Source organism: Penicillium cinerascens (genome assembly GCF_028974065.1).
Source record: "Penicillium cinerascens strain IBT 15544 chromosome Unknown contig_16_segment0_segment0, whole genome shotgun sequence".
NCBI classification, from domain to species: domain Eukaryota; kingdom Fungi; phylum Ascomycota; class Eurotiomycetes; order Eurotiales; family Aspergillaceae; genus Penicillium; species Penicillium cinerascens.
In genome coordinates this window covers 3,920,246-3,932,812 of record NW_026695286.1, presented here as the reverse complement: position 1 = coordinate 3,932,812, position 12,567 = coordinate 3,920,246, and the positions used below count along the sequence as shown (strand labels likewise).

Sequence of the window (12,567 nt, the reverse complement as noted above, 5' to 3'; positions counted from 1 at the left end):
AATCCACCCTCAAGCCTGAATGTGAATTAATGTGAAGCATCGCTATGGCATTGCCTATACGACTCTCGCGGGCGCCGACCGCCATTGACCATGCGGACGAAATTGCTATTGCAACCCTATATCTCTTGGTTATGATGATCATGGCTGTGTGGACACGACTGGTATTTCGATACTATATGCTTCGGTCGCTGCAATGGGATGATGGAATGGTATCTCTTGCTTTGGTAGGTACTTGACCACTTATTGCTTTTACATATCCTGAAATATGAGGTGCTTGTTGGAAGTAATATTAACATTTATTTAAAAAGGCTTTGGCTATCGCTCAATCTGCAGTTATTCTCAATGGTACTGTACATGGACTTGGAAAGCTCCAGTCCGAGATGTCCGCAGCCCACTTTACCACAGTGGAAAAGGTAACCCGCTCTCAATCTACCTTTCTACTCAAAGGTAATTAACACTGTATGCCTGCCAGGCCCTCTACTCATCGGATCTCTTATACGTCCTCTGTTTGAGTCTTGCCAAAGTGTCCATCTTGCAGTTCCTGGAAAAGCTCTGTGTGAACAAGCGTCACAAAACTATATGTCGCTGGTCATCGATTTTGATAGCCGTGTGGACTGTTCCAGTTTTCTTTACTCTGGCTTTCAAGTGTGGGGCATCCAGGCCCTGGGATGTGGATAATGGACATTGTATCAATATCGTGAGTTTGGATTTTCACCCAAATACACACCATATAACCATACGTACTGATGCAACCATCCGTTTAGTTTGATTTCTGGGCCGCCATATGTCCAGTCGACATCGCTACCGAGCTAGTCATCTGCATCCTTCCAATGTACGTCATCAAGCCGGTTCAAGTATCATTCGGCAAAAAGGTCACAGTTATAGTCGCATTCGTCTTCCGCATCTTGTATGTCTCAAACTCTAACTCCTAAACTCCTCCGCTGCTTGGCCTAACTCCAAACCCAGTGTTATAATCATAACCATCGCGCGCCTCATCTTCATGAAGAGAGCCAACTCACTCGCAGACATGAATACGGACGCCTTCGCAACCAGCATCACAACTCAACTCAATCTTTGCGTCAGCCTCATGACTGCATGCATCCCTTGTTTAAAACCCTTCCTTGACGCCTTCGACAGCGGAATGCTCAGCGTTTCCCTGCATAAACGCGTTGGTGGAGGATATGGCAGTTCATACGGTGCTGCACACGAAAACTCGTATGCGCTCGCTAGTATGAATCGAGGCCCAAAGGAGTCTAATATACGCTCCCAATATACGGAAGATGAGATCGAGGGACTGGGAACTTCGGCAGCTGCGTTCGCTGTCACGGCGCCTGTAAGACCGGCGAATGGGACCAATTCTGCCATGGCTATTCACAGGACGGATGCATGGAGCATCAGGTGTGAGGATGTGGATCACAAAACTGCTGGGTCACTTGTAGATGATATGGAGATATCTGAGGATCAAGGGAGTCGAAGGGAAAATTCACCTTTGTAAACGCTGGACATGGGAATTACTCGTTCTGGTTAGTTTTGCTCTTCGCCATGCCGAGCCCTTGTCGCTCCACTTCCGATACCCCTGCCCCAGGATCACGATTCTTCAAAGGCAAGTGCTCCTGGTCGCTGGTAGAATTGTCCTTTCACCAGAATATTATTTTTAATTATATACATATACGGTCTCATACCATGCAATGCAGATAAGGGCATTGCTGGTCCCGATCAGTTTAGTCATTCTCCGGGCAGTCTCAACAGCTCTATTTATCTCGCATTTCCATTCTTTTCACTTAACTGCCTATATCACTGCATCATAGGCCCATGGACTGACTGGTTCTATTCATTGACGAAAAACGGGGGTTTTATTTAGTATGAGGAAGATTCAAAAAATTTTATAAAAAGTTTTGCAAGCGACGCGATTCGAACGCGCGAGGTTTCCCACTGCGGACGTTATCAGAGATAACCTAAACACAGCGCCTTAACCACTCGGCCACACTTGCCTCAATAGTACAATATCTCCGTAATATGGAACTGTCATATAACTTATACAATGTTTAAATAACAATAGACAACCCCCAAATGTTCGACCTCATGCTTTTCCCTTCCCTATCCCCTCTTTTTAAAATCGTCGCTTAGCCCCTGCAGTTTCACCAACGCACCCAGACGACCCGTCTGCTTATTTTTTGAGCGGCCATCTCGGTGAGTGAACGTCGAAGAGGGTTCCGTCTCTTTTTATCCGGGGTCAAAGCTTATATTCGAGCTTCTCAGTCTCGTTGGCCATCCAATTTATGCCGGGCCAAACAGTAGATGAGTTTTAGTAAGTTGTGAAGTGACTGTAAGTAAAAGGATTCACACGTATTGGATACGTTGGTTTAGTGTAGATTTGCGGCCTTGAACAAAGCCAAGAGTGTGGTTTCCACCGACCCGCTTATATCAGCAAAGCCCGGCTACCGGCAGAAACATTTCCGGTACACAGGGGAGTCGCGATTCCTTCCTAGGTCGACCTCTTCCAAGCGTCCAGAAAAATCGAGAATGGCTATCTTTATACCCCATGGATATCGTTCCGCCACCGAATACCATTTTGATGAAGAACAGTCCGACGCTATTGTTCGAACCACCGCTTACCATCGCAAAGACTATTGTCTGTCCGTGATCTGGTACCCGCCTCGGGAACACGTTGATATTCGTCTGTCAATAGCAACACCCTTCCAGCGAACTTCGAATGCTGGACTAGGCTCCCTCGATCGGCTACCCCTCGAGCTCTTGCATGACACGTTGTTCCGTCTGGATATGCATTCTCTATTCAAGTTTCGACAAATAAATCACATATCACGACAGATGGTAGACTCTCTCCGCCAGTATCAGATGGTAGTCTCGCATGGACTGAACCTTTTCTGCGCTTTGTTACGGACACGACTTGCCATCGGCATATCTCTTTTCGACTTTTACAATGCACTATGTATAAAGGCTTGTACTCTTTGCGGCGAATTCGGCGGATTCATATCCCTCCTAACCTGGAGGCGATGCTGTTTCAAATGCCTCCAGGTGGCTCCAGAAACCCAAGTGCAGACTCTTGCCGCTGTCCGAAAGCAATTCAAGCTAACTCAAGCCGAACTGGACCAATTGACGTCATTCAAGACCTTGCCTGGAATATATTCAATGGAGGAATTTGTATACAAATCTCGCATTGCGATTGTTTCTGTTCATCAGGCTATTTTAGCCTGTAGACGGCAGCCGCATACCCTCGCGCAAGCCCAGCTAGCCACTTCAGAACGAAGTAAAAAATTCAACTATATGGGGTCGTGTGCACTTCCCTATTACGATAAACAAACTGGCAAAATTGAATACGGATGTTCGTGTGCCGGGTGTCAACTTGCTCTTGAAAAAGACATCATCGGCGCTAGGGGCGAGAAATGGGCATTTGAGGCTCGAGACAAAGTGTATGCGCGAGATCGCTTTTTGGAACATTTTCGATGGTGTGAACAGGCACAGCTTCTGTGGAGATCGAGTGACGAAGGTAAAATCCGGCCAGCTGAGCTGCCGGAGGCTGCTCGAAGAGGGGGATATTTTAATAGGAGAGAATGACAATGATGTGAAATCTGTTTTGCTAATGTATTGCAACCAGACTACATTTTAAGTGACCAAGGAGAACCTACAAACCGGACAAATTTCTAGACATCCCAACGTAAATGCAGCCCCACAGTTCAAACACTGTGCTTTCTTCCAGACCTCCACCTTAACTCGTGTATTTCACTGGCGCGTCTGGCTTGACGAGATGCTTCGGACAGTAGTTGGCCGAATCCTTGCCCCATTGCTTGATAACTGGATGACATTTTGCGTTGGTCCCCTGCCGCTCCGGGCACTGAATAAACTCCATCTCCTTCTTACAGCCGCATGTATATTTGATAAACTTTGAAGTGCACATAATTAACCTAAAAGGATATTTCAATATTTCAACTTAAAAGGAGTTTAGATATGAGAAATAACTGTCTCCTTACAGTGTTATATCGTCAAATGAGTTGTATTCGTTCGCTTCTGATGAATACAAGCGACTAGTGCTGAAAGTTGAGCTTCACTTGCACTATCGAGAAACTTGTATAGCGTTGTTGTTGTTGTTGTTGTTGTTGTTGTTGTTGTTGTTGTTGTTGTTGTTGTTTGGTTGGGGGACGGGGGTTCTGTTCTGAACGTTTGCTTCTCCTTGATGCAATGAAAGATAATAATAACAGATTGATTGTAGAATACGATAATGTTACTGTGTAGATGACGCCCCAAGACGAACAATTTATAGCTTCCGAGCCAGATCTTGCCCCAGGTGCCGTTGGCTCTGGAAGCGTTTGGGGGTCTTCGGGCTTGGTGGCTGCCATCGGGCTTAGCCTATCATGGCTGTCATTTGTCGCCATTTAACTCTACGTTCTCCAAATTTGAGGGAGCAAAGACAGCTGGACCAATAAATAATCTGTCGGAAGTGTGCTTCGTAGATTTTGGGTGTTTCAAGTAACCGCTGCGCTAAAATAACTACTGTAGGGGACTCTGCAAAGCTGGTCACCTATCGAGTTCTCCAGCTGCAGGTTGGATCATACATAAGTCGTTCCAACCGCTAACATGACTTATGTGGCGGAATTGATTGGGCAAATTGCGTTGAACCCTTGCCGCTAAGCTGGGGTTAGGCCGCGGTAAAGGGTGTGGGGGTCTATAAATAGGTAGAAGGCCTTCATTAACGGCTAGTCCTAAGCCAATCAGCTGTCAGGAATCCCTGATCTGCATTCCCGACATATCCTGTGAACAGTAATGGTTAATCCCTTAGGCAACAGAGTATTTCAATGACAGTGGTCTTCTAAAAATAAAAAGGGGAAGGAGGCATAGCGACGGTAGAGGGAACCTCAAAAGCATAAATACCCAGCTAACAATCATAGTCAGCAGTCCAATGGCGAAAATGTCTGACCTTCAAACTTCAAACTCGACAATGCAGCCGGTCATTTTGTCCATGGAAGTGGACGATGATGATTCTTTTGAAAGTGAATACAGACTGCGCATTGAAAACCAAGTCAAATATCTCATCATATCTCCCGGAACCTTTGATAGAGATACGCTTTCATTCCCTATTCAGTCCCTGCCGAATCTTCCTTACAACGAGGAATGGACTGTGGCTCGTATCTCGCGAGACGAATCTAGCGGCAATATTGAAACCTCTTTCTCGAACCGAACACTAGCTGGCGTCAAGTGTCAATGGCATCACACTCTAGTTAATTGTCTAGAGTTGGAAAAGACCAGACAGCTCACGGCAATGGCTTTAGAAGCCGTCTCACATTCGCTTCTTCCAATCACCTTGCTATCACCAGCAACTATAATCGCCAAAATAGCACGGTTCGAATGGGAGATTCCTCGTATCGAACAGGAAACAAGAGCATATCAGTTGCTTGAAGGTTCCGGGCTGACCCCACGCTTCCTCGGCCATATCCACGAGAATGGGCGCATTATGGGGCTTCTGTTAGAGAAGATCGAGGGACGTCCTGCTTCCTTTCAAGATTTGAGCATATGCCAAGCAGCTCTAGAGAAACTACACGGATTGGGACTTGTACATGGGGACGTGAACCGATACAATTTTCTCGTCACGGAAGGAGGGGTAAAATTAGTCGACTTCGAGTCCCTTCTGGAAAATGCTAGCCCGGAGTCAATGCGCAAGGAGTTGAATAATGTACGTGTGGAATTGGCTGAGGAGTCAGGACGCGGCGGAGGTTTCATTTTCCATGGCGATAGCATAGGAAATTGAGTGGCATAATTTGCTACGTAAGATGAATGTCGGATATACTGAGCATGAGCATGAGCATGAGCATGAATCGCTAGCGAGGAGGCCATTCAATGGCTCGAGATGTCGCTGTCCGAAGTTAAGGGTGTCAAGGAGGCCATTTGTGGCCTCCAAGGCTTCGGCGTCATTGACAGGTACTCATATCCTTCATGTAAATGGAGTGAATTGAATATCATAAGCCTCATGAATCATAAAAATAGACATACTCGGGTGATACTGACTAAACAGGCAAAGACATGCTCAGTCATAACATGGGAAACAAGAATGCCAGTGCATAACAAGCGTCCAGGCAGAACCCATCATACCTCAGATAAGACATTCATCAGAAAATTGAAAAACAAGAGTGGCAGTTGAGCAGTCATTGGTATGTTTAAAACATAAAGAAACATGACCGTGGAGTCTTGGAAGTTGGTATTATAGTCGGCAGCCATCTCGGTTGGTACACGCATCCCCGAATTCCCTCGAATTCCGTCATCAAGCAGAGCATTTTTTCTTCTGGCGCGGGGGACGCGGCTCCGAGTGATAGTAAACATCTTGACCCAGCTTGAGCATCACGAAATAGAGAGCTCTGAGTGCCAGGACCCAGAACATCTTCCAAAGTTGAATTGCAGCAAGACCGAGTCGTGAATGCTTGAATTGTTTAGCTGCTGAGACACCGAGGAGAGGGAGGCGCAGCATCAAGGCTGGCACGACGACATAGGTATGCAAGAGCAAATCATCAACCGCCATGCGAGTTACTACCGTCTTATTTGTCTTCCCCTCTTGCAGCGAAGGCTTCAGCGGGATGATTGTAGAGTTCATTCGCACCTGCAACACACCTGCACGCGATGATCCCGGGTATCGGAAGCGGTACAGAGAGAATGAAATCACAGCGAGATCACACGCCTGTCTTGATGGAGCAAATCCGTTGGTAACTGTCGATTCATCCGTCAGAGCACCAGGCATCTCTGGAGCTTCTTGATCCGAGCTGCTTTGAAACAGGCCCGTCAAGCGCGATCGATCATCCCCGAACGCCGATTTCGATGGTGACAAAAAGCGGATTCCTGGCTGCCCACTCACAGGGTTAGACGAAGGCTGAGAAGCTCTCACAGGGCTGCGGTTTGGCGATACTCGCTGAGCACGAGCACGGTTCAAACCTTTCCATTTCGCATTCTGCTTTTGCTGCCGATAGGTGGAGATGTAGTCTTGTTTTCGTTCCACGGAGGGAAGTGGGCGATTGACTGGGCGAGGTGAGCGTGGTGGAGAACGTGCTGGAGATGAGTACAGAGGTGGGGTAAATCGAACACATCTCAGAGTTGCGATGGCCGTCCCGATGTCCTCGCCCACGAGGCTGGCATCTACAGCCGCTTGGAGGTGGGCTCCCTTTGGCACAGTGATGGGAGAGTTCGAGCGCGGCTTGTCATCTGCAGAGAAACGACGCGTCTGGTTCTTGGTACTATCTTCTTCATCTCCAGGTAGATAAATCGAGTCCTCATCCGGCGGGTCTTCAAACCAGTTGATAGTCAAGGCCGGGGTAGCAGGAGCGGAGCTGGTGCGCAGACCCTCTCCGTTATCGCGTCGAGGGGCATCGCGTGGGCTATCGCAACCACTGTTAGAGGCTGGAGTATTCTGCGGGTTCTTCGGCTCTGCGAGGCCGTCCAGGGTATGATACTTGTCCATGGTGGGATCCAACTCCAGTCGAGGGTATCGCTTCCCATCCCGTCCGTCCAGCGCCTCGCCGAGTTGTTCAGTCATAATTCGCCCCGTTGGATTCATTTCACGATTGCGGGGGGGCAGTTCATCGAGTGCGGCATTTTCATGCTGCGGCAGGTCACCAAACGCGATGACAGACGCGAAGGATGGGGAGAGAAAGCCTTCCGGGGGAGTGTCAGTCATTGTCACACGATTATCGATGCAGCCCAGAGGTTTTCTCATCAATCGCATTGTTGGATCACAGGCAAAGTGGAAGGGGGAGGGAAAGTGAGAGAAAGGAGAGAAAATGCGCAAAAAGAGAGACGTGCACCGAGGGAAGGTGCATCCCCGTTCTACCAGGGAAGAGAAAAACACGAGAATAGGATCAACAAAGAGAATTGCTATAATTCTACACGTTCAAATGAGGAGTGCGCAAGTGGATATGTACATCTATTTGACAAGAGCCTGCAGGGTCTCCAGAACCTATTCGAGAAGTCAGTCAATGGTCGTGTCGAGAAAAAATAAGAGATTCGTACCTCCAGCTCAATCTTAGCCTCAGCAATATCCTGCTCGCTGCCGCTGCCGCTGGCAATCTTCTGGGCCTCGGCGACCTGGTTGCGGATAGCCTGTAATTCCCATCAGTATCAATCGTGCTGTCGCAAAGACGGGCGGAACCTACGTCGGCGCTGAAGTCCTCCAGGGGGTAACCCTCGACGGCGTTGATGCTCAGCTGGGAGTCGGGCTGAACCACGGCAAAGCCACCAGAGACTGTCGTTGTGAAACCGTTAGCTGTTTTGCTCGACTTGAGTGTTGACCGTCACGGTACGGGCCGGGCGCAAGGATCGAACGTACGGAAGTACTGCTTGGTAGCGCCACCCTCCTCAACAATCTCAACAAGGCCGGGCCTGAGCTGCTCAATGGAAGGAACGTGGTTGGCAAGGACACCCATGTCACCGGAGGCGGCGGGGATGTTGACCTGGGTCCTGTGGTCGCAAAGGTTCGTCAGTACTCAGGGAGCGTCGTGGAAGCGCGCGAAAAGAGGGTAAACGAACACGCCGGTGGAACGGTAGATAGTCTATGAAGAAGAGGAATGTTAGTCCGGGAGCCATGAAGACGGGTAGGTCATATCGGATGGGTTCAACGTACCTGGTGAGGAAGGGTCAGGGACAGCTTGATCTTGTCGGCGACGGCCTCGGCATATCCACGGCGCTGGACGGGAGCGCTGAAGAGGGAGGGGCGAGCCCTCAGGGCAGAGCGAGCGAAGCGGAAGGAGCTCATTGTGCAATTGATGGGTGTGCAAAGGCTGGAGGATCCCTCTTGAAGGTTGCGGTGCAAAGGTCGAAGTCGGAGCCGGTTGTTCCCTAGTGGCTCAGTCACGTGGTGAACCCACCCGGTATGTGCTGTGTGTACAAACTCGATTTTGCAACTGGATTGTTCGGTGTTGTAATGAATTTGCGATTATATTGGATATAAGACATCATAATTATCATATTTCTTTCATGTCATCTTCTCGCCGTTATCTCATAGTACTTAAATCAGACGAGCCGGGCTTGGAACCGTTCGGGTGCTGGGTTGAATGGTCATTCCAGGCAATTCTACTCCAAATTTGCCTAGAGGTTATTCATCTTGTGCCGTATATCAATTTTCTTCGCATCCGATCTCATAAAAAGTCATGCACATTGTAGACACTTTTGCCTGTACTTCGATATGATCACGTGATATTGAATACGGGTAACATCACGTGATGGGTGAATTTTCTTCAAGCGCAGAGAAAGAAAGAAGAAATGCCGACACTCGACTTCCAAAACAGACCAATTATTTCCGGTAGACAAAATAAATATTGAAAATGCATCAGACAAATCTATTCAAAGCAAGATGCCAGACTAGAGTTGACGTAGGGGTCGCTGATAGAGTCCGTGCACCGCGGCGGTAAGCGAGATCCCACACAAAGCGAGCCCTAGCCGAGCCTCCATTTGGGTCGAGTGCGGAAAGCACCTCCTCTTCTCTCACCATCCCGTCAACGTCAATCACCGACCACATCCGTCAAGATGGCCAGTACGTCTCACCCTCTACGACTGCCTTGCCTCAGCCGAGTTCCTTGTCGAGAAATCCCGGTCACTGACCTCGCCTGCGCTTTATAGAGTCCAAGAACGCCTCCCAGCACCACAACAGCCAGAAGGCTCACCGTAACGGGTGCGTACCCCCCTTTGAACACGAGAACTCCTTGCGACGTCCGAATATTTCTATTGCAAGACGACAATCGTCCGGCGAAGGGGAGAAGAGCAAAGTTGAACGGTTGGATTTGAATATTGCATCTCAAAGTGGAACACACTGGGGCAGCTGTTTGAAACAACCCAAGGCTTTCGATTTTTCTCTACTTCAGCCCATCGTGCCAACTGGTTATATGACCGAAATGCTGACGCGATTTCTCTGCACAGTATCAAGAAGCCCAAGACCAACCGTTACCCCTCCCTCAAGGGTGTTGACCCCAAGTTCCGCCGCAACCACCGTCACGCTCTTCACGGCACCATGAAGGCCCTGGTACGTTGAACCGTTCCGGCTGTCCACCCTCGGTCGAAATTCGTCATCATCAACGAAATAACTAACAACCACACAGAAGGAGCGCAACCAGGGCAAGCGTGAGTCCGCTTAAATGTGGACGCAATTGAAAAGGAAAAATTAGGGGAATCCGCGCAAGGACCGGGAACATAACGTGCGATGATCAACGAACGATCTGCTGCTTCGAATAGGCCTGGTTTCTGCTAGTGTCCTTGCGCGGCGCGTCTGGTGTTGTTTGAGATACAGAAATCAACAGGCTTAAATTCGATATCCACGCAGCGGGTCCATTCCCACTTCGGGAAGCCATCTTCTCCGCGTTTCTCATCTCTTCTGCATGGCCGTTCGCGGCTTCTCTAGTCGCAACTCCCGAGACAATTCGCTACCCCCAGCATTGTTTCGATCCCATCCCTTTCCCCCATACTCCCGGCATATGTGTGTACAGCAACGTGCTTTTTTCATGCGCGCCTGCTGAAGGATTTTCTATTACGTGCCAAGAACGATGTCCACCGTGTCTATCTACTGCCCGCTCGCGCCTCGTGGCGAAAGGGTTGATCTATGAACGGCTACATCTCCGTAAGCAGTAGCATTCCGTACTTGGATTTGATCCTATTTATTTTAAAAACCATCCAATATTATTTAAGAATTAGAATCACAATCAAGTCTTTTCTATACATTCAAGGTCAAACTTTCCACAAAATCAATCGCTTATCAAATCCACCACTGATGACCCATTCCTCTTGTCCTGTATTCTCGCCTTCAATCTGCACATCAACGTATCCCGCCCAGATAGTACGCACCTTACAGCCAGGCTCGTGGCCATTCTTGAGCGTCGCAACCACCTTCCCTGTCTTTGTCTCAACGCCACGAATGACACCGTCATCTCCATTAACCCACACGCCCGAACCGTCAGGCCGCCAGACCACCTGGGGCGTCGAATACGCCGTCTGGGGTGCAAATGTATTGGCCTGGACCAAGATAGCTGCGTCCTCACGGTTCTGCAGCGCCAGAGCCTCTAGTGCTTGAGAAGCTTGGGTCACAGGTACATCTTCGGATACATTAGGCGCAACCAGAGAGCCGGTTGATGGGAACAAGAGCCGGACGATGATCACCTTCATGTGTGGAAGCGAAGATGTAGCTACCGCCAGGAGGCCGGGATCGTGCGGGCTGAGAGCCATGTGCGCTGGGGAGAAAGCAATCCAGGCGTTTGAATGAGGCGCCAGATTCTGCTGTCCAAGAAGGTGGCATTCGGCGGTGGGTAAGATTCGGTTGGCATTGTTTTCGCTTTGATTCAGGTCGCCGATCTCTTTGGGCGATGGTGCCACTTGGTAGTAGTAAATATAAGTAGAGTCACGGCGCGAAACCAGGAGGATCAACTCGTTGGTATAGGCATGGCGCACGAATGCCAGCGATTCTGGGTTTGTCTTCAACTTGATGCTTGCGACGGGCTCTCCGATCACCGGTGCTTCTTCTCCATTTAGGATGTCGATACGGTATAGGTAGACCGTCGCATCCCAGCCGGCGGTGGCAACCCAAAAGTGCGGTGATGAGTCAACCTCTCCTTGTTCTTCATAGGCAACAATCTTCACAGCATATTTTGAGTGATCTTTTCGACTATCCAGGACGCGTGACCCGTGCAGAAGAGTCAAGCGCCCGGACATGTTGGTCATCAGGATATATCGTCCCTTGAGGATGGAGACGTACGCGAGTACCGGCGAGTCCGATATACTCGAGAAGGATGTGATAAAATTATGATTCTTCGAAGTTCGAGACAGATGTACCTGTCTATCGGCACCTGTCGAAACGATGACCGACGCTGTGGTGGGGGTCTCTGTATCATCCTCAGGGAACTGCCACGGCTCAACTGAGGCGGCAAGAAGATTCGATGATGTCGGTGTGTTCACTATGGTTGCCTTTGATGGTGCTGAGAGCTTGTCAGTCTAAAATTATGCATGGGATTGGGCAGTTTCTTCAAAGCAAAGAATAGGTTGATACTCAGGGCAGACAGTGCCAACCAAGTAGACGGCTTACCTGGTACACTCCAAGACTCTGTATCCTTATTACTCTTGCCATATCTTTCGAAGTTTGCGGTATGGTCAAATGCCTTCTTCTCCTCCAGCAAGCCCTGAATGGTCCAGTTGTTGGTGTCGTCGCCCGAAGACTGCCCTGCGTCCACAGGGAGATCCGCCTCGCGAATAAAAGCTTCAAGTGACTCCAAGTAGTTATTCGTCCGCAGGAAACGAGCAACCAAAGCCCCCGTTAGCGCATCTATTGTTGCAGAGGGCGCCATGTTCTCACGAGTCGAGAGATATAGGAAGCTGTGGGTGAAGTTCGGCCGCGGTCGCGACTTTCCGATTCGCTGTTGCTTTGATAAGGTCTAACCCCGATACTGACTGCACACAAACAATGCAGGTGATATCGCTGATATTTGTACGAACTTTTTGATCAAGTTGGACTTCGTATAGCTGGCGGGCTTAAATTAGAAACGGTCTTCCGTTTACTTGTTGCGCAACCCCCATTATCGCCGATGGGCATCAGATATG

At 49.1% G+C, this 12,567-nt stretch overlaps 6 protein-coding genes across 6 annotated transcripts; 3 read left to right on the top strand and 3 right to left on the bottom strand.

Moving 5' to 3' along the window:
• Positions 1–44: 44 nt before the first annotated feature.
• Positions 45–1,495, top strand: N7498_001479 (uncharacterized protein; the record flags this gene model as incomplete). Its single annotated transcript, XM_058448542.1, has 5 exons — positions 45–224; positions 309–413; positions 473–697; positions 765–907; positions 967–1,495. 5 exons carry the CDS (start codon positions 45–47, stop codon positions 1,493–1,495), a joined length of 1,182 nt encoding a protein of 393 aa, XP_058313953.1.
• Positions 1,496–4,954: 3,459 nt separating this feature from the next.
• N7498_001478 (uncharacterized protein) lies at positions 4,955–5,761 on the top strand (the record flags this gene model as incomplete). The annotated part of the gene is made up of 1 exon (XM_058448541.1): positions 4,955–5,761. One exon carries the CDS (start codon positions 4,955–4,957, stop codon positions 5,759–5,761), a length of 807 nt encoding a protein of 268 aa, XP_058313952.1.
• A 510-nt stretch (positions 5,762–6,271) lies between these two features.
• N7498_001477 (uncharacterized protein) lies at positions 6,272–7,720 on the bottom strand (the record flags this gene model as incomplete). Its single annotated transcript, XM_058448540.1, has 1 exon — positions 6,272–7,720. One exon carries the CDS (start codon positions 7,718–7,720, stop codon positions 6,272–6,274), a length of 1,449 nt encoding a protein of 482 aa, XP_058313951.1.
• Positions 7,721–7,918: 198 nt separating this feature from the next.
• N7498_001476 (F1F0 ATP synthase subunit delta) lies at positions 7,919–8,746 on the bottom strand (the record flags this gene model as incomplete). The annotated part of the gene is made up of 6 exons (XM_058448539.1): positions 7,919–7,951; positions 8,005–8,094; positions 8,148–8,236; positions 8,321–8,451; positions 8,521–8,543; positions 8,615–8,746. 6 exons carry the CDS (start codon positions 8,744–8,746, stop codon positions 7,919–7,921), a joined length of 498 nt encoding a protein of 165 aa, XP_058313950.1.
• Positions 8,747–9,452: 706 nt separating this feature from the next.
• N7498_001475 (60S ribosomal protein eL29) lies at positions 9,453–10,444 on the top strand. The gene is made up of 4 exons (XM_058448538.1): positions 9,453–9,523; positions 9,610–9,661; positions 9,907–10,009; positions 10,086–10,444. Exons 1-4 carry the CDS (start codon positions 9,517–9,519, stop codon positions 10,119–10,121), a joined length of 198 nt encoding a protein of 65 aa, XP_058313949.1. The 5' UTR covers positions 9,453–9,516; the 3' UTR covers positions 10,122–10,444.
• Positions 10,445–10,707: 263 nt separating this feature from the next.
• N7498_001474 (uncharacterized protein) lies at positions 10,708–12,314 on the bottom strand (the record flags this gene model as incomplete). Its single annotated transcript, XM_058448537.1, has 2 exons — positions 10,708–11,948; positions 12,056–12,314. 2 exons carry the CDS (start codon positions 12,312–12,314, stop codon positions 10,708–10,710), a joined length of 1,500 nt encoding a protein of 499 aa, XP_058313948.1.
• Between the last annotated feature and the right edge of the window lie 253 nt (positions 12,315–12,567).